The sequence below is a fragment of the Nilaparvata lugens genome, chromosome 5 (assembly GCF_014356525.2).
Source record: "Nilaparvata lugens isolate BPH chromosome 5, ASM1435652v1, whole genome shotgun sequence".
In the NCBI taxonomy this organism is placed as follows: Eukaryota; Metazoa; Arthropoda; class Insecta; order Hemiptera; family Delphacidae; genus Nilaparvata; species Nilaparvata lugens.
Genome location: NC_052508.1, coordinates 61,227,958 through 61,250,601, shown reverse-complemented (window position 1 = coordinate 61,250,601; position 22,644 = coordinate 61,227,958). Strand labels below are relative to the sequence as shown.

Below are 22,644 nucleotides of genomic sequence, written 5' to 3'. Positions count from 1 at the left end.
AAGCGAGAGAGTGATAGCGCTATCTGCTTTGTCGAATGATATACGAGGATAGTAATACAATTGCTAATCAAACACTTCCATTATAACGTGGACCTTACTATAGGTTGTGGATATCACTTCAAAAATATTCCTCGACAGTACAGTTGTGCGACGTAGAATCAGTTTATCTCTTTTGTATTTTCTTTTAAACTGGATATGGAAATGAAACTGAATCACCAATTTGCAAAATCGAGTATCGAATCTAGTAGGCATTGCAATTATTAAGAAAATGGAGAATGGAAATTGTAATGGAGTTGTTCGCTTGTTCGTGTTGCTCTTTTTGGTGTAGTTGGCGCCAATCCGGGAAAAACAATTTTTAAGTTTATTAGTGGTTATGCTAATATCACTCTCTTTTTGGTACTATTACGCGAATGTGCTTTATCTTCGTTTAAATGCACCTGTGCAACGGAAACCTTTGACCTAATGCAAAAAGACTTATATTTTTTTAGGTTATGGCTCATAGTTGTGAAGCTGTGCTTTTTATAAATAATAATATTCTCTATATTATTATATGATTCAACATTAGTTAAACTAGTACTACATTATTAGTTTATCTGTACTGTTTTAATGGCAAGCTCAAATGATTATGATTTACAACTGGAAATGATTCCTCAAGATAATAACCTATCCATGAGGCAACTGAATCTTCTTCTTCAACCGGTAATTACCTCTTACGTATAGTTGAATTTATAAATTAAAAATTTACTAGATGTGTAAAAGTAAACACATATTTATTTTAAAGCCATCTTTTCTGCTGTTCATAAAACAAATTTATGTAAATATAATGCCAATAGAAATATGATGTCAACAATATGAACTACTGTACATAATGACAAAAAATTGCTTTTGTTCATGGTGTAGACATACGGCATTGGCATTTTCGCAAGTAAAAAAGTCAAAGAATAACAACCTTATTGTCATGTAAAAAGTATCAGAACATGTACCGTAGTTACAAGTCAATAACACTACTGACGGACATTACCCCTGGTTGGTATAACTTTGTATACTCATTGCGGAAGGCTCTTTCAGCTGATCTGTGAACTTAATGAAAATAATGAACACTATGTCTTCTTACTTACAAAAAATTCGTTCAATATGCCAAAAAATCCGCCCTACGAGGAATCCGAATGGCCTTTTTCTGCACCAAACTTATTTCCTTTACTCTTCAAGGTGATGCTATATGCTATCACACTTTTGAAAAAGGTAAAATTGCATATGCGGAGATAGGCCTTCAAGATACATCTTTTCAGGCTTCTGAGCAAGAATTGCACCCTGTTCAATCTGCCGCAGAATGCCTGTATGTGCTTGCCCCAGGACAGCTTATGATCCAAAGTGATGCCAAGGAGCTTCACTAAGTGAAAATCATAAAGCACACCATTCGTAAGGCCAAACCAAAATTTCTGAGTCTTCTCGGCATTTAGAAGAAAAAGGTTTGTTCGAAACCAGTTTGCAATAGCCCTTTCAGAATGGCACATCATTCCGCCCAGGTCAGGCATGTCACTGCCGATATCCTATTCCAGCATTGATGTGTCATCGGCATAGCCGATGTCTGCCCTGTCTGTGAAAAAGGCAACATCATTACAAAACAGAAGAGACCCCAGCACTGATCCTTGGGGGCCCACTGCTCACTCATTTATCCAAGACCTCACACCATTCGCCAGCATCATATAATGTTAATATCTCTCTAGGGAGAAGCACAAGAGGGAAGAGGGCTATCACCAATGCTATAGGAAGAGAGACTAGCCAATAAAAACCAGTGAAGCATTGATTATCAGGACACCTGTCGGGTAATATAATTAAATTGTAAAATTCTAAATACCTATCCTATTCTGTACTTTCAATGACTAATTGGTCCTTCACAAACAAGGTTCAGTACGATATTTAAATATATGAATTATTTGAGTTAAGCTACACCTAGTAAAATTACACAAAATTATATGTATTCAACAAGAATGTGAATGGAAGATAAGTGTATACAATTATTCATATTACATAAAACACATAACTTACTACTTAATAGTGTGGGTCTAAATGCAAATAAAAGTTTTATCACGTCTGCACTTTAGAGCTAGTATACAATTGAGTTGAAACTGATAATTCGGAACCTGTTATGGTGATAATAATAATAAAGTGCTTCTGTTCATTGCGTGGACATACCGCATAGGCATGTCTTCAAGCTAAGGAATAAGAAAATGCCATAAGGCATGTCAACAAATAACTGAACTTGTAGTTAAAAGTCAAAACATAGGAAAAACAAAAGCATGCAATGAAAATAAACCAAAAAACATGAGTCCCGATAATCGATGCTCCACTCTATCTTGGTCTAGGGCGTCAAATGTCTTGCTGAGATCACACAGTGTGAGCCCAACTAAGCATCTCTTTTCAACAATATCATCAACTTATACATTCAACGGCCTCTACTGTTGACGTCCCTGCCCTGCAGCTGATACATAGACATGGTGTCCACGCGGCGGGAAAACCGGGAAATCCGGGAATTGTACGTGAATTTCATTTGGGCGGGAAATGTACGGGAATTTTTTGACACTTCTGTCAACTAGCTAATTTTATATTAATTAAGGACATAGTTGAGATCTATCCAATGGATGAATGGTGTATTAGTGATGGGTGATACAGGTTGGTGTATTGATGTGGTGTTTTATAAATATCTTGTATCAATACGGCGTTTTATCGGTGCCGTGTATCGATAGGTTCTATCGGAACGAGTATGTTTTCCTTCGATATTCACTATTAAGGTATATCCACACATGCCGAACCAAACCTCGAACAGCGCAGCGAACCTTGCAATTCGCTGTGCAGCGCGCCGTGCAGCGAACCGCTCAGCGATTTCAAACAATAAAATGCTGTCACGTGGTGAATATTTTTCAATTTTAATAGTGGAACATTCTGTTCTGTTGATTTATTCTACTAAGTTCGGCTTCAAATCATCAGTTTTTGTAGTTTCAATGATATCTGAAATAATTTCAACACATAATAATATATTTATGTTCCAATCACTGATTTTTTCTAAACATGTTTAGAATATTAGGCCTATTTGATATGGATTCTCTTATCATACTTTCTTGTTAATCAATAATTGCTCATCCATTTTGAATCGATAGTTATTAAATAAATTAAAACCAATTAGATTATTCAATCAAACAGGCTCTAGGATATTATAATATGTTTGGTAACAAAAGTATTTAGAGTAGTTATAATAACTTATCACGAACACTTAATATTATCCACCTTGATCCGGTTTTGATCAGGATCATTTCAAATAAGCAACATATTGGATAAACTGTTTTCTTCTATGAATAAACAGAATCTCTATGATTTTCTTATTAAATTATAATTTGTTCAGTCCCTTTCTCATTTAAGTCACTGATTGACTGACTGACGCACTGTACAGTCGGCCGAAAACGCTGTGGAGTGTCGTGCAGAGTACTGTTCAGTACTCTTCTGAATGTTGCAAATCTATTAAAATAACACTCCCTTATTCCTTGATCAAAAGTTCATTATTGACAAGCATGTAACCCGTGCTTCGCAAGGGTCTATTTTAAATCTTGACAAACTGAAAACTTGACGTAATGAAATTTTGAAGAATTTAAAATAGGAGTATAACCATCCTCGGTTAATTAAGAATCGATATGTGAAATTTCAAGTTAATCAATCCAGTAGTTCAGACGTGATGATGCGTGAAACATAACTTTCCTAACCCGTACATGTATAAGCCAGTTCTTTACTATATTATATTATAGATTCGTGAGCCTTAAAAGGTCCTATCCACCTAAGTAGATGTATTTTTGGGTTGCTCAAACATAGACCAAACCAGACACCTTTTGGGGGAAATTATTCAACTCTACCTACTTTTTCGTGAAATAACAATGATCAATGTTCTTACCAACAAAAATCGATGGCATGTGGATGATATTAAAAAGGTGACTCTTTTTGTGAGTCTGTGGTATTTATTAAAATAAATAGGATATGGAAATTACAGAATCCATTTCAGTCAACTTATGGTTAGTTGGTGAAATTAATTTATTATTAGTTTAAAATGATTATAATTTTAAAAGGAAATAATTGTCATGATACCTAGTTCTTGGTCAACATTTTTTAATTTTAATATTGAAATTTATCCAATCATAAATTTTTCAGAAATTATTCTATTTGCGATATTTATCGATTCTTATAAATCTAGTATTCATAACAATGAATTGTCCAAAATATAGATTAAATAAAATGAGAAGAGGTCTCTACTGTATTAATGTTCGCAAAAGTATTCGCATGTTTTCCAAAAGTGTATCGCAAGCTGCATGGCAAATTTTAATCGAGGGCTCTGATTGGCTGAAAAGTTAGGCGAACGGCGTGGAGAACGGTTAAAGAGCGGATAACTACGGTTCGGATAACTACGCGGCGGTTGGTTAACAGCTGAGTGTTAACACTAGTAGTTCTGTGAACAGTAGACCTCACGCAGTTTTCTGATCCAAAAGTATCAGATGTCACCTGTTCTAGTTGATTCAGTTGTATCACAATTTTGATAGTTGAATCATAATTTACTCTTAAAAACTGTTATTTGTTTTCTCCAAGATCAAAAACTCACTTATGTTAATAAACTCAGTTCACGTTTGAATTTGTATCTCATATGATAATTTATCCAATTCTGTGATAATCTTTTCATCTAATGAAAATATTTCTCGACTATTTTAAATTTTTTTCAATCAAGAATATTATAATTTCTTCAGCATTATTTAGTTCATTTGATCATTTTTTATTTCATTTTAAATCACCTATTGAATTTGTTTTTGAAATGTGAGAATATTGATACTGATGGGCACGCATCATAAAAAATATTGAAACCCTACCTTTTAGAAATAGACACGGCCAGACATCTGTCTGCAATGAATAATCCACTTGTCAGCTGATTGATTATGAATAATTCTATAATCTGATTGATCCTATCTTCAAATTAGATGAAATATAATATAGTGATATCAGAGTATGGAGGAATTCCTTTTTTTCGTATTATCATTAAAATGCAAAATCTCAAAAAAACCTTTTGTATACATCGACGCGCAGTTGAAAAAAGAATATTCCTGCCAAATCTCATCGAATTCTATCAACGCGTTTGGCCGTAATCGCGTTACATACAGACAGACAAAAGAAAATCCGAGTTAAAACATAGACCTCACTAAGTTCGGTCAATTATGAAACATATGGCTAATGTTCGCTACTCGGCTCGATGCACGGCGGATTGTAAGATTCGCTACGCTGTTCGAGGTTCAGTTCGGCATGTGTGGAAATACGAGGTATAGTTCCGTATCTGGTGTAGGTATTATCGATATTAAAATTATTGATAGTAAATCAAATCACACATATGCTTTTCAGAACCTAAAATGTTCTGTTCAATAATAGTCCAGTCAATATAGACGGACATTCTAAAGACCGGTTCACATATAACCGCACCGAGCCCGCGCCGACGTACGGCCGAGCTAAGCCCGTGACACGGTGCTGGTGGTAGGAGAACACACATATCCGTGCGACAGCCGAGCGGCAGCAGTGTCTCAGTTCTGTAGTGCTACTGTGCTCTGATTTCTGAATATGTTAACAATTGTTAATAATATAAATTATTGTTAATTGACCAAGCGAAGTGAGGTCTAAGATTCAAGTCGACGGTTTGGCATTTCTCTTAATGTTTAAATGTTTATATGTTTTTATGTTGCGCATTTACGGCGAACCGCGGTAATAGATTTTCATTAGATTTGACAGGTATGTTCCTTTTTAAATTGCGCGTCGACGTATATACAAGGTTTTTGGAAATTTTGCATTTCAAGGATAATATAAAAGGAAAAAGGAGCCTCCTTCATACGCCAATATTACCATAAAAATCAGACTATAGAACATAAAAAACAGACTATATTCATCATAAATCAGCTGTCTAGTAGACTATAATACTACCCGTTCAAAAACATCGAACATCTTGAAAATGTATCTTTCCATCAACGTTGTTGACAGTTGCAGCCAGACCTGATAACAGCGCTCACACTCACATTCCGGGACGACACGTCACGGTACGATAGGACAGAAAGCTCTATATTTATTTAGAATTTTTTCTAGACATTTTAAATTGATAAATTATTTATTAATTTTTGAGAAAACATAACAACAGGTCAATGTAACTTACTGAGCGCGAGGTCTACTGTTCACAGAACTACTAGAAATATAACTTATTGTTAATAATATAACACTATTAAAGCTTGTTACATCCTATTTAAATTTATATTTTCCAATTTTAAACTAATTACCAGTAGACACAGAAGACGAGAATCATAGTGCTGCATATATTTCGGTGCCATTTATATATATTACCACAATCAGTCATGTATAGGAAATATATATTATTAATATAATTTTTATTTTCTGTACTTTCGATCCATTTTCTATGTTAAACGAGCCCACACCGTCACTGTCAAAAAGTAAACTTAACTAGTCGGTGACGGCGCGGGCACGGCTCGGGCAATAAACACGGTGACTGTGCAAACGTGGTGCGGTGGTATGTGTCCCTACACGTTTGAAAGCATTCGTTTTCGGTCCGACACTCGGCCGTACTGTGGCGCGGGCTAGGTGCGATTATGTATAACCCGGCCATAAAATGGGGGTGTGCTTGCAATATAAATATTGTACTTCTGATTTTTCAATATATTGTTTGGATACATAAGAGAAGTCCAGAACCAATTTTTGCATGCAAAATTTCCTTGTGCTAGGTACAGAATGGCCCAAACACCTCGTACTTTCGATCCATTTTCTAGTTTACAGCTATTTCCGCCAAATCCAGTTGCCAGTAAAATTTGCTCTCGCCTTTTTACAGATTATAAAATTCTGAATAAAATGAACTCATCTGGAGCTCTATATCTAATGTGTACTGAGTTACAAAAACGAGTAAAATTTCAATTTTTGATTATCAATTTTAATGAATTTTAGTTTTCAATCAAAATTATCTTCTGATTGCCACAATTCAAATGTATAATTCAAAATCCCTCTGGGTGTAATTTTGTGCGCTCTAATCTCAGGTTGAAGAGCTCAAAATTATGCCCTGGGGGATTTTTAATTATACATTTAAATTGTGACAATCGGAAGATATTGGAAATTTTGCATGCAAAATTGGTTCTAGACTTCTCTAATGTATATGTATATAAACAATATATTGAAAAATCAGAACTACAATATATATTGTGAAACACCAATGTATATACCGGTAGTGACTGGACTAAAATGTTTTAAAGGTTAGGGAGTTTCGAAATACAGTGTACAGTTATAATCGTATAATGGTGCTACATTTTGATGAAAAACATACTTGTGCACTTTCGAAATTGTTATTTAAGAATATTATATTTTTCCAAATTGACCCCTCTTCTGAGTAAACCCATAACCCCCCCTCCAACCTATATTTTTTCATATTAGTCATGTGTTTTAACCAGAGGGGAAAAACGTGAAAGTCAAATATACGGGAATTGTACGGGAATTTTCTGAGCCTGATTCAGTGGACACCCTGATAGAGTATAAAGTAGAAGAAAACATATTTGGATGCTCCTCAAACAATCCTCCAATGACTTTACTAAACAACTTTTTTTTAAACTCTTTTATTCATTAAATAATAGATGAAGGTATAATCAAAAAAGTAGATGAAAGCAAATGAAAATGCTGACCGTTAAATTATGACTCATTCATAACAATTGATTCAATTAATTTTGGTGAGTTATAGCATCACACCCATTATGAAACGGCTGTCAAAAGTAATCCATGGCTTGCTCAAACCATGGCTGTCTACTGTGATTTTATTATGTATAAGTAAATGAGTAAGTCTATTAACTGGAGTCTATACTACTTATATTAATCCACTATAGTGTATTAGTTTTTGTTTGCTTGATCGTTTTTTTGCTAGGTTTCAGTATGAAAATAGAGACATTGATTAGTTTAATTATTTTTTTTTTCATTTTTACAGGATCGTGTTTCGTATGAATACTATGATGATGGAGGAGGAGGAGCAGGAGGAGATGATGATGGTGTAGGAGGAGGAGGAGATGTTGATGATGGTAGAGGAGGAGGAGGAGGAGGAGATGATGATGTAGGAGGAGGAGGAGATGTTGATGGTGTAGGAGGAGGAGGAGCAGTTGTTGATAGTAATGGGGTAGAAGTTGGTGCTAGTAGTGGAGGAGTAGTTGCTGCTAGTAGTAGAGAGGGAGAAGAAGGAGCAGGGCCTGAAGAAGGTGAAGAAGAAGGTAAAAAAAAAGAAGGAGAAGAAGGTGGAGCTGATGTCAACAATGATGATGAGGATGACGATTCGTTGGAAAATGACTTCCAATCGTCATCATCAAGCTGTTCTGAAATTCCCCCAGCAAGACCTCCTATCAAACATAACGTTTATGGTGGAATTGAAGGTAGGAGAAAATCATATATCTTATTTTATTATGGATGATAATGACATTAATCGATTATTAATCACTCCAATTATCTTAATCACCACTGCAAATAGAAATAAAAGTTTATTTATTGACATGGGACATTAATCACAATGTTTGATCAATGGCATACATGCAATTAATATACAATTCCAATCTTATAAAATACAGATATTTAGAAAATAAGTTCAGAACATTTACACAATTATACATTGCAGTTTATAAAGTCAGTTTTGGAGAACAATTGCACAATTTAAATATCTGTACATATATGTCTTTTACTATATAAAATAATGTTTGATAGTGAAAAAGGATGGATTGGTTGATAACAATGACATTGGTAATATTTATCTCAACTCAGACGGTACTTTTGAAAGTCAACTTCATTAAAATCGGCAATTCTGTAAATAAAGCAATTTTCCAGCTGGATTAAATCAAGAGTTTTTTTTTTGAAACTATTTCAGAAACATCTACAATATTTACTGGCACGCATTTATATACCGTTACTTCTTATACTGTATAAAACCAGATTTTTTGCGATCGTGGAAACTGTAGGTGCTCAGTTCTCAAATCATTTCTGTGCCTCGTATTTTGATTGTGAATTCCAATATCAGTAACCTCTCTTATATATCAGCTTATATTAATATCTCAATATCAGTATTCTCTCTTATGATGATGGATATAGAGCAAATAATACAAAGTAGGCAGAGTTATTACATACAAAGTAGGCAGAGGCTTAAAATGAGTTATTTGATGGGCATTCATAATTACTCTAAAAGCCTTTTTTGAAGCCTAACAGTTTCAATAGACCTGGAACGATTTCTCCAGACAGTGATCATATAAGACAGTAATGAGATTATCTTAGCACAATAAACATTTAACAAAGCATCAACATTAGCAGCTCCACACAATTGTTTTAATAGATAAAAGCCTTTAGACAGTTTCATATTGAAAGATTTTACATGGTAATATCAATTCAGTGCCGTAATACAAATGTAAACGTTATATATTTAAGAAATCTTGATTGCCAAAAAATATCAATATTACATTACACAACGATCTCAAACGTTTTGGCTTGTGAAAACAAGCCCGAACGCTTCATGAAAATGACAAAGTTTCTACCCTCGCTACTCATGCTTGCTATACCCTAAACAAGCTCAAACGCTTCACACAAACTACAAAGCTGCTACTCACGCTAGCTATAACCTACTACCCAAAGTTAGTTCTCAGCAACGAATATCCTGTCCACTACACTTTCATCATGTACACAGTTCTCAGTTCATTTTTCAACTACAAGATTCACGTGCTTTAGTCAGTGATTTTCTTAGTAAAGCATTATTGTCACGTTTCCTTCTCCACCACCTTCTATAATGGATAGTTCTGATTCAAGTAATCCAACCTAATCCTGGTAGGCTATATCTGATCTAGTATTAATGGTTGATTCTTGTTTGTAAATTATCAATATCAAATAGGCCTATATTTTATTCATCAAGAAAGCGTATATTTATGATAAATATTCTAGTAATTCATTATATTTCTGCATGGCCTTCAAACAGTTTGGCAACGGTGCTGTGTTGGAAAAGGATAAAGTTATCTACTTTGTCTAAAAGACAGTCATGTGTAGCGAATCAATGTTAATCAGATTCCGACTCTTAGGCTGGCCACTAACGGTAGGACATTCATGATAAACATGTGTGTACATGCATGTTCACCATGCACGTTTTGTTATCAAAACCATTATTGTTATTGGTTCTAAACCATGGATAACTGATGGTCTATGTGCAGCAATCCACTCTCGTGATAAATTATTTAAAATAATGAAAAGAGACTCTGATAACTTAAGAATAAAAAATAACTTTAAAACTTTTTCTATAAAAATAAAAAATTGGATTAAAATTGAAAAAAGAAAGTATTATTCTTCATTAAATCTAATGCCTCCACGGCAAAAGTGGCAAGTTTTAAATAAGCTGTGTGGAAATCCGAAAAAATGTAAACCCCTAAAAGAATTGAAAATGGAACACAGGGATGAAATTCTTAGTGATGCAAAACATTGTCAAATCTTTTTAATGAGTTTTTTGTAAGCATTGGTAGAGATGTCGCTGCTAATTCTAATGGCGGAGCTGATAACATTAACTATCATAATATCTTCAAGGAAACTAATCAGCAGAAGTCTATATTCCTTGAAGCTGTTACCTATGATGAGCTCTTAGTTTACATTAGAGGGTTAGAAAATGGTAAATCTTGTGGGGACGACGGTATATCTTCTGGATTATTGAAGAATTTTGCGCTGGCCATAGTTCCCATTCTAGTTGATATTTTCAATTTTAGTCTCTCTACAGGGGTGTTTCTTTCTGGGATGAAGCTAGCGAGAGTGGTTCCAGTTTTCAAGCCAGGCTCTCGATTAAAGTTGAACAATTATAGACCTATATCCCTGCTGTCAGTATTTTCAAAGTTGTTAGAGAAGATAATGAAAACGAGACTTCTAGAATTTCTTGATTCATGTATTTTTTCTATGGTAATCAATTTGGCTTTCGTGAATGTATGAATACTGAAATGGCTCTTGAAAGGTTTATGGCAGTTGTTTTCTCTGGTCTCAACTTCAGGCTAGCACGCTGTGACGCAGGACTGTTTCTAGATATAAAAAAGGCATTTGACACAGTGAACCATTCAATCTTGTCAAATGATTTGTATAATGCTGGCATCAGGGGCGTAGCTCATGACGTAGCTCTTGTCCTATTTGAAAGACAGACAACAATGTGTAGCCATTGGAGGTGTCAAGAGTGAGGTTCAGGGAGTGGATTGTGGTGTACCACAGGGATCAATCCTTCGGCCAATCTTGGTTCTCATTTTTATCAATGATCTCTATTCGTTCAAGTTCTCTGGTATGCCTGTATCTTTTGCAGATGACAATGCATTGGCATATTGTGATCTGATGGCCCCAATTTGGTAAGATTAATGCAGGATGATTTGAACAAGCTAATGCTCTGGTTTAGACACAATAAGATTCAGCTCAATCTTTCAAAGACAAAATACATGCTGTTTACATTATCAATATCATGGACATTGCCTTCTGCACTGAAGTTTTATGGTAGCTGTGCGCGTGATGACTGTGATTGTGAGGTGGTTGGTCAAACTGACTCATTGAAATATTTGGGTGTGATTGTTGACGAAAAGCTCACTTGGTCCCATCATATTACTAATATAAAAAGCCATCTGCTGTTAATACTGAGGAAGTTCTACTTTTTGAATAAATTTCTCCCTATGAGTGTCCTGAGACAGCTATATTTTGCACTTGTGGATTCAAAAATCAGCTATGGTATAAATTGTAGGGGCTCCACTTACATTAGTCACTTGAAGCCCTTGATAACTATACAAAAATCCATAGTTCGTGCCATCAAGAAGGAGGGTAGATATGAACATTCTTTTCCTATTTTTCAGAGTCTCAGATGTTTGCCTCTCAGATATATCTTTGTTTTCAAGGTATTGTATATGTTTTATGTTATGTCTGGAAACTGTGGTCAAGCGTTGTTCGGGGATGTTCCTAATTATCAAACTATGAGAGTACCATCTGATTTACTAAGACTTCCTAAATCGTATACCACTTGTTTCCAGAAATCGTTTGTATTTCTCGGCCCTAAGTTTTTCAACAATATTCCTCTTGAAATTAAGAGAACACAAAATCGACTTGTTTTTAAAACAAAAGTTCTTGGATGGCTTAGAGGTCTTATGCCGGACTATCTAGAGACCTTATTGAATGTGGTTTCATAGTTGAAATACTCTGATAATGGTGGTTATGCATTGGGAAAATGAGCCGGATTTGAAAAGTGAGCATGGTTAGTGTGAATGTGTGAGTGGTTGGTTGCTAATTTTTCTTTCATTCTTCTTTTTCTATTTTTCTACTTCTCCATAAATTAATAAATTATCAGATATTCATTCCTGCTCGCAGACGTAGAGTTTTGTACTCTCAGCAAGCAGTATTTTTCTATCCTAATTCACAAATTAGTCCTGATTTAGCATGTTCGAATTCTTGTCTGAAGTTATTGTTTAATAAATTAGATTTTTATGTACTTTATAATATAACTTATTACTCTAATATTGTTAAGCTGTATAAAATAATTTTTCTCATAATTTGTAAATATTGTGAATTGGATTAAATGAAATTTGAATTTGAAAAGTTGAATAAACAACTGATGTAGGCAATCCCTACAAGTATACTAAATCATGTGAACACGGTTGCCAAGGTGACTGCTTTGGTGACGAACTGTTGGAGAAGTTGGAGTTTTATGAGATATGCTCAAAGATGATGTTGTATTTTATTTGTATCTTGTTCAATATTGTAAAATTTTAATGAAAAGTGTTAATTACAAAAGCACATTTACAACATTGGTGTCAGAAGTGGGATTGTATGTGTTTTTTATCCCTAACAATTTGCAAACTTCTTGAAAAACATTTGATTCAAAATCTCTGCCTTGTAATTCCAATGGTACTCCAAATCGACTTATCCAATTATCCATTATCATTCTGGCAACGGTTTGGGCCTCTTGATTTGCAATGGGGTATACTTCTGGCCAATTTGTGAGGTAATCAATAACCACTAACATATATTTATTGCCTTTAGTAGTAAGTCACTGGAAACGGACCGGCTATATCCACATAAATTCTTTCAAAATGAGATCACACATCATATATTTGCATCTTTCCTTTGAACCTTTTCCCTGGTCCGACACCACAACTCTCTGCCCTAGAATTGACCCAATAGAAGCGCTGCCGTATCTTCTCTAGCATCTTATTAGCTCCAAAATGACCACCAGAAGCTCCACCATGAATCTCTTCCAAGACTTCTGGTACCCTTCTATTGGGTATGACTTTTTGTAGAACCATAGAAAGACCATCTGCTGATTCCCATTTTCGAAACAGTATTCCATTAACAACCTGCAAAGAATCCCACTGGGCCAAATAGCTCTTGTAGATAGCACTTCTTGTGAAATGTCAGCCCAAGGTGGTCGCTTACCCTCTTCTTTCAGAGTAACTAAGTTTCCAATGTTGCTGTCGTTGATCTGGTCTTTCCTGAGCATTGCATCACTCCAATAATCGTCTGACTCTATTTTAATTGCATTCACTATCAGAGATGGTTTACTTTCATTTTTCTCACAATATTTACAGTCCTGAAGACATGGTGTCGTTGACAGCGCATCAGCATTACCATGTACTTTGCCTCTCCGATGTTTTACAATACAATTATATTCTTGTAACCGTTGCATCCACTTAACTGTCTGACCTCCCGAATTCTTAAAGTTCAACAACCATTGTAAAGCAGAATGATCTGTTCTTACTATAAACGCTTAACTATAGAGATATTTATGAAAATGTTCTAAACTTGCTACTACGGCTAATAATTTTTTTCTATTACACAATAATTACTTTCTGCTTTGTTGAAGGTTTTACTGAAGTAAGCAATCACTTTCTCCTCCTTGTTTTAAATTTGTGATAAAACTCCACCAATACCGTTGCTACTAGCATCTGTGTCCACTACAAATGTTCCTCCAGGTATGGGATATGATAAAATTGGAGCTGAGCATAAATTACTCTGAAACTCTATCTGTCCAATTAAACTTTCGTTTTTCATCAGTCACTTCTGTAAGGGGGTTTGATAAATCATGATAATTGGGAACAAAACGTCTGTAATATGTACACAATCCTAGAAAACTTCTCAGTTCAGACTTATTTGTTGGAATTGACCAATTCTGAACAGGTTACACTTCTTTGGAGATAGTTTCAGGTTAGCTGTTTTTAGTCTAGAGAATTCCTTTTCCAAGTTATCCAGATGTTTTTCAAATGTCTCTCTCATTACAATAATATCATCAAGATAGATCAGCATACTTCCCAAGACAGATCACGAAGCACCATATCCATTAATCTCTCAAATGTTGCTGGTGCATTAGTAAGACCAAATGGAATGACATTGAACTGCCATAAACCTTCCCCTGTTGGAAATGCTGTCTTCTCTTTATCATCTGGATGTAATGCCACCTGCCAATATCCGCTTTTCAGATCAAGTGTAGATAACCACTTGGAACCGGAAAGTGTATCTAAACTGTCATTAATTCGAGGGAGTGGGTAACTATCTTTCTTTGTAACTTCATTCAATTTTCTGTAGTTCACACAGAATCTCATACTGCCATCTCTTTTTTCAACCAAACTACTGGTGATGACCAACGGCTGTGTGATTCTTCAATAACGTTCTGTTCCTTCATCTTTTGCAACATATTACCTACTTCTTGTCTTTTTGCGAAAGGTACTCCTCTAGGTCGTTGTTTTATTGGATGAGCATCTCCAGTAGTATTGGTTAAAAAAAGATGGCAGTATGAGATTCTGTGTGGACTACAGAAAATTGAATGAAGTTACAAAGACAACAACTGGAAAATTACAAAAATAATCTATTGTCAAATAAAGTAGTGAAGAAAAAAATGAAAAACAAAAATCGAAGATACAAAAACCTAACCTGAAAAACTTTTGTTTGAAACCGTGATGACGCAACAATGTATGTGGACATTGTGTGTGTACACATGTTCATCATGCATGTCCTGTCGTTAGTGGCCAGCCTAAAATGTGAATCTCACTATGGAAACATTAGAATTAGAAAATTTTGTTCTCTGAGGATAGAGATTTATTACTTGCTTTATAACTGATGTATTTATTTGTGGTTGAAGGAGTGGCGATTGGCGATTGGTGGCTGACTAGTCGCGAGTGCTGGCACGCGGGCGTGCATCGGCCTCCTAACACGAGCGCCTTCCTCCATTGCGGCCCCCAAGGCGCCTACAGTATCACCCTATCGGATCAGTGCTCCGCAGATGATGTGGACGGAGGCGACAGGTTCACGCTTTCCACAGGTATTCTACAAATTGCATTCAATAAATAAACATTTCCACCATCTTGAATCCATTAGAACACCTAACCTTACCCTTCCAGCAACGACAAATGCATTTAAAAATGTCTACCTAATAAAACAAAAAATGTCAATTGCATTTAAAAATGCCAACCCAATAAAACTCTGTCTGTAGACACCAGTTTACATACTACTGTAACTGTCTACATTTTAATAAAATTCCTTTCAATTTTATCAGTAAAGAAGTCACTAAAACTCTATTGAAGAAAATAAATCACTGGACTAAACAGCACATTCTCTACCTAAAGTTTAATAATGAAGTTTTATAAAATAGGACAGAATATATATTGTTCTCTGTTGTAAAACCGAAGTTAGTACAGTATTATAAATGTTTGTTATTTGTCTCCACAAAGGTGAACGTTTTATTTTTAGTTTTGAACTCTTAGTATGCGCTCAGGTTCTCCTTGCCGGCTGTGCCAACAACAAATATTTGTATTGGAAAAATTATTTGATTTAATTATTCTAAGCTTTCTTATGTAATGTAACTCTTCAGATAAAAAACTATTATATTATAAAATAATATCTTTAATGAATATTATAATATCTGTAGAAAAAATCGGGTGTGGTGAACTCACACAACTTTCCTTGTCGTTATAAAAAATGATCCCCTGACGCTAGTGTTCACGCGCATCTCAAGTCTACTATTTAAAGATCTGAGCCAGCTGGTGACAGGACAATACGATGGAGACACACGAGGTCTGCTATCTCTTCATAGTCAATGATTTAATAGAATCAACAGTTGCAAACAGTTTGCAATTGAATAATCACATTTTCTCGATGATATTTTCAATTTTAGGTGAAAATGTTACTGAACATTAATTGTAGAGATTTTCATGAACAATCTTTTCCACTTGAAATTTTTCGTTTGAATTATATCTGTAGCCTGATAATTGAGAAACTAAAATCAAACTTTGCATAGATGGGGCGGAGCTCCTGAAATTTTTACAGATATGGGACTTGTGGCAGTTGATAGAGCTTATCAATGACTATTGTAGGTATGGATTTGATAAAAATCGTTGAAGCCGTTTTCGAGAAAATCGCGAAAACCCCTGTTTTTGACAACATTTTCTCCATTTTAGCCGCCATCTTGAATTGCATTTGATCGAAATTGTTCGTGTCGGATCCTTAATTGTAAGGACATTAAGTTCCAAATTTCAAGTCATTCCGTTAATTGGGAGATGAGATATCGTGTACACAGACACACACACACACACACACACACACACACACACACACACACACACACACACACACACACACACACACACACACACACATACACACCAATGCCCAAAAACCACTTTTTTATTCAGGGGACCTTGAAACATATAGAAATTTAGAAATTGGGGTACCTTAATGGGGAAGCAATACTTTCCTTACCTATGGTAATAGGGCAAGGAAAGTAAAAAGATAGCTCAACTAGAAATACTGGAGGAAAATCTGATTCTTTTAATGTTGGTTTAATTGTTGGTCAGATTGTTCTTATTGTATCATCCACCATTACCCAAATAACCAACAATTATATATATATATATATTATATATATATATATATATATATATATATATATATATAACAATTATATATATATAGCTATCTTAGTTTTATATTCGAATAAAATGTGGTTTCTTAAGAAAGCTATTCCTATGTATGTTATAAGAGAATGAAACAATGTGAAGGAAGTAGAATCTAAATAATAATCATCAACCTTGAATAAATATTCTATTCCAAGGCTCTGAAGACAAGTTAGTTCAGTTTCTTTTGTTAGGAGTCATAACTCATAAGATTGTTAAAATCTATAGTATGAATAACTCTTTGTGAACGAATCTTCAATTGTTCACCATTGAATCATCAGGTGGTAGCGTTCATACATTCGCCACCGGTAGCAAGACCAGCCCTGGTGGCTTGCAGGCTGGCTGAGACGACTAAGACGTTGCACTTTTTAGTCTACTAGCATTTTCTGGTCGTGGGTTCGAATCCCACTCACACCGGTAGGCATGGACGTTTGATACCCACGCAGAAGCTAAAAACTCATGTGGGCATCATTCGTGATAAAAAATCTTATTGTGAATTATTATTTCATTTTCATTGAATCAGATGACTCCTTTCACTCAATTCAATTGAAAACTTTATGTGTATTATCATTGAATAAAATAATACCGTTCATACTGCAACAGACGTTTTAAATAATGTGAAATAAATTTTGATTGTCATTGAATCAGGTGGCAAGGGAGCCGCTGACACTGGCAGCAACGAACAGACGTTGAGCTTCGACACGGTCACTCTGGTCGCCAGTAAGGAGTCGGGAAACCCGATTCGTTTGGTCAGAACACATAAGCTGAAAAGTGCCTATGCGCCCGACATCGGATATCGTTATGATGGTGAGCGCTCAATACAGGTTGTTTCACTTAAAAATTAATATCTAAACCAGTATCAAATAGGTCGTTTTCAATGTAAAAGACTCATTAAATAAAAATAAATCACATAGTTAATAAGAATGCTTCATGAGTTCAATTCTCTAACATTCTCTACATCTATCAGAGTCTGTTTTCTGTGAGAGAGAACCTTCATTCCTATATAGAGGCCAACAACATCCATAACCACGAAACCACCTTTGTTACAATTTCATGGTTCATCTTCCACTTTGATCTATTTCTCCCGTCAACTGTGTTTTTTCAATGTATTTTGCGTTTGTATATTTGCTTGTATCATCCATATTATTTGATACTCAAATATTGTATATTTTTCTGCTTGTATCTGTTTTTCTCTTTTATTTTCATGTAAAATTGGTATTGTACCGTTGGAAGTTGAATACATGAATGAATAAACTAGACAAAACCACAACTTGTTTGTCCCGAGGGTGCGGCTAGAAAAATGCAAGAGGAGCTTCCCAATGACTGGAATAAACTTTTACAATAAATTACCTCTGGGTGTGAAGCCCGGTTGCAGAATCGACACAGTCATAACGTCGCCCATATCTAACAACGCGGAATTAATTATTTAAGAGGCCCATTTTGTTGCAGAGACGTTATGTTAGATATTGCTCCACCGATAGCTAACAGCGCGCCAACAAACAGGTTTTTCCGTTGCAGATGAAAAACCTACAGGCGGATGACGTCATCTGAGGCTACCAATAACTAAAAGTGCTCTGTTAGTTGAATGCCCAAAATCGTGCTTATAAATCCACTATGCATTCGCGCCAAGTGTATTTTAGGTTATGTTGACTTGTTTGCATGTTCTAAAAGACAGACGAAAATGGTCATACATTATAATAATAGTTGATTATACATTATAATAACGTTAACTATTTGAAACTGTAGATAACGTGTAAATAAACTGAATAAAATATCATTGACTATTCGAGTAGCTTGGACGAAGATGTAATACAATTTATAATACTTAATTTAAATAATCAATTATTATTAATTTGAATAATAAGCACCGTATCCAGAGTCATTAGAATTTAATATATCTTGTAAACAGGCTGCTTTGCTTTCAAGATATATCACTTACATACTGTGGGTACAAAGAATTGACTATTCTTTGTACTCTAAGAATACAAAGTATACTAAAGTTTCTTTGTACTCTAAAAACTGAACAGCACATAATTGACAAGTTTTTCTGTAAATACTCAAATACTGTGAGTACAAAGAATTGACTATTCTTTGTACTCTAAACTGCAGTTTTATAAGTTCTGATTATATTGTAACTGGAGCTTTATTCAAGATACTTGTTTCAAAATGTAGATATATCTCCAATATAAAAGATTCTCTCATATCAACGGCTTCACATTTTCAGTAGAATTACTGTATTTTAAGTCTTGGAAGTTTTATGAAAGAAGCCTATGTAGTTTGTTGTATTACAAAAAGGGGGTTTCGATAAAAATTGCTAAAGATTTGTTCTCAATACAACAAAATTCTATCCTAAATTGTATCATCACTTCTTAAGTTGATACGCTTTGAAACTTGTCCCCAGATATTCGTGGTAGGTATTGAAGCTTAAAAGCCTATTAAGTTATATTGAAAGTTTGGATACACATTTGTTGTATTAGATGCATGACTTGAGCTTCAGAAATTAAGGGAAGCAACTGAAGTTTCTAACTTGCATCACCTTTCACTGGTGAGGTATTATTAATATATGCAATAATAAATACACCAGTCATGTTATTTTGTTTCAGGCCTGTACGAAGTGGAGAACTACTGGGTGGCGACCAGCTTAGATGGCGCCACCGTCTACAAGTTCCTGTTTCGACGCCTGGGGGAGCAGAGTGGTCAGGCGCCTCCGCCTTGGCTGGTACACAAGATAGTGCCGCCGCAGCTGCATCGCTCTGTCCAGGCCAAGTATGCGCGCGCAATCAGCATTGCTTCAAGGCGGGCTCGTACAGGTAACCTAGCCTAACACTCAACCAACCAAATAGGTTTTACATCATGTGCTTTCTGTATTATAGGCTATATTTGTGCTATTGTCTTTCCAGAATAATCATAGAAACTAATAGATGTATATCAGTTTTGAGTTTTGTATTTCTATTGTATTTTTCAAATCTTGAAGCTTATCAATTTCCTTCTTATCTCTCACTGTAACTTGGAATTATGTTGAGAGAAAAATTAATATTCATTATCCAAGTTCCATGTAATTACAATTTAATAATCCCTATTTATTGCTTTCTTATTTACTATGAAACATATGATTGATAACTGCAACCTCCAAACTATATTTTTAACAGCCACCACAGATACATATTATTAATTTTATGTAAGTCCTGAAAAAATATATCACAATTTTATGTATTGATTTTATGTATGTAATTATTATTACATGGAATGTTGACATAATACAAGGTGGGGCAGAGCCGACTGACGAGTTTGGAGGGGGCACTGCTCAGCCTGTGGTGGGAGTAGGCAGGCTCGGTGGGCGTCATTGTACAGTCCCGGGAGAATAGTTTTTAGTGTGTGCATCATGAATTGGACGGGAGAGCATCGCGGTTATGTTGTTCGCGCTTTTTACGAAAATCAACATTCGATTATCGCAGTTCAACGGGCGTTTCGACGACATTTTAACATTCCTGTCCACAAACCCGTCCCATCTGTGAACTCTATCAGAGCGTGGGTTCGTCAACTCGAGAAAACTGGTAGTACACGACAAGAAAGAAGACATGGCGCACCAAGAACAGTGAGAACTCCCGAAAATATTGAAATTGTGAGAGCAGCAGTCGAGCAATCACCGAGGCGTTCTGCACGCAGGCATGCAATAGCTTTGGGGATGTCCAGCCGTTCAATTAGGAGGATTCTTCATGAACATTTGTTTTTTCATCCATATAAAATCATGATTGTGCAAGAATTAAATGCCGCCGATTTTTTGAACCGTAAAAATTGTTGCAAGGAAATGCTTCATCGCATCCCGGCAATGGCGACTCTTTTCTGCAGTGACGAGGCTCATTTTCATCTGTGTGGAGCTGTCAACAAACAAAACTTCCGGTACTGGGCAGCAAATAACCCTCGACAACTTCATGAAAGACCACTTAATTCACCAAAAGTGACAGTTTGGTGTGCCGTTTCTCAATTTGGAGTGATAGGGCCATACTTCTTCGAAGATGACAACATCACCGTCACTGTCACCTCCGAGCGTTATGTCACAATGTTACAAACGTTTCTGCAACCCAAATTGGAAGAACTTGCTGAGGAACAAGACTTGGGGGGAATATGGTTTCAGCAGGATGGGGCTACAGCCCACACAGCGCGCATTTCAATGGATTTGTTGAGAGAAATGTTCCCAGGGCGACTTATCTCTCTGAGGGGGGACGTGAAGTGGCCGGCACGCTCACCCGATTTGAGTGTCTGTGACTTTTTCCTGTGGGGCTACCTCAAAGAAAAGGTTTTCAAACATCGCCCATACACTTTGGAAGAGCTTAAGGAGAGAATCAGGGAGGAGATTCAGGCCTTACCAGTGGCAATATGCCAAAATGCGTTTGAAAATTTCAAAATTAGGCTACATCAGTGTATAGCTGCTGATGGCCGCCATTTAACCGGTCTAATTTTTAAAAACTAACACTAAAAACTATTTTTCGAGCTGAATTCAATAAACCAAACCATTTTTTTCTAAGTTTCTCCGTTCATTATTTATAACCCTTTCAAACTCGTCAGTCGGCTCTGCCCCACCCTGTATAATATTAGACTTGTAGAGCAGGAAATTAATTACAATAGTTTCAAGTGTATATGCATATTTTGTAGTACCTAGTATATTTAATATTCATCAATCAATCCATCTATAATATGTTGTGGGAGAAGTCGATCTAAACAAAATGTGCTTGAGAGAGTGGTTCTTGGAGTGGCCAAATCGATTCACAGTAACCACCCAACACCTCTGTCAAAAACAGCTGAATATCACAGTACCTGACTCAATGTGAATTAGGCTACAGCATTTGTTAACTATGAGAAAGTTTTATGAGAAAAGCTCAACGCATAGGTCAAAAAATGACTATGAATGTGAAGTTAATAAAAGATTTAAACTTGGATATAATATAATATCCCAATTTGTAGGATATTATTCTATCAAATTAATATCCAGTCGTGAATTAATATATTTTATTAATATTCTTCTAATGCTTTCTAGAGTGTAAAGATTCCGATGTTCCAAGTTGGCACCTTTTGAGAAAATCGTTCTTCATTCTTCGCCTGGTTCATAATCTTCAGCATTCTCTCCATTACGTTTCCCCTTAGTTTCATCACAATTGTTTTCAGCATTATTTTCTATACAACATAGGGTGGCCTAGTATGCTCACTCTCTCTCATCAGCAATGTTGACAGTGAGAAAGAGATGATCACCGGAGAGAATATTGCTGATGGGAGAGAGTGAGGACACTAGGCCAACCTATGTTGAATAGAAGATAATGCTGAAAACAAAGTGGTGAAACTACGGGGGAAGGTAATGGAGAGAATGCTGAAGATGACGAACCAGGCGAAGAATGGGGAACGATTTTCTCACAAGGTGCCAACTTGGAACATCGGAATCTGTACACTCTAGAAAACTTTAGAAGAATTTTACATTATAATCTTTCAAGATATATCTTATACAGGGTGATTCTTAATTATGGTAAAATAATTTAATACGTGATAGTAGAGGTGAAAATAAGAAAAAAAGTTCTTATACACATATATCCATAAACGCTTCATTAGCGAGCTATACAGGGTGAAAGTTTTCGTCCGG

The 22,644-nt window shown here is 35.6% G+C and overlaps 1 protein-coding gene across 3 annotated transcripts in view; it reads left to right on the top strand.

Moving 5' to 3' along the window:
* The first annotated feature begins 253 nt into the window (after nt 1-253).
* Nucleotides 254-22,644, top strand: part of LOC111049821 — a 33,798-nt gene continuing 11,407 nt past the window's right edge. For 2 of the 3 annotated variants that reach the window (XM_039428961.1, XM_039428959.1), the window contains exons 1-5: nt 254-699; nt 8,039-8,474; nt 15,206-15,385; nt 17,664-17,822; nt 19,619-19,825. In XM_039428961.1, coding sequence (XP_039284895.1) covers nt 607-699; nt 8,039-8,474; nt 15,206-15,385; nt 17,664-17,822; nt 19,619-19,825 — 1,075 coding nt within the window. In that variant the 5' untranslated portion in view covers nt 254-606. The remainder of the gene's footprint in view (nt 700-8,038; nt 8,475-15,205; nt 15,386-17,663; nt 17,823-19,618; nt 19,826-22,644) is intronic. The other variant, XM_039428960.1, reaches the window with a different exon arrangement.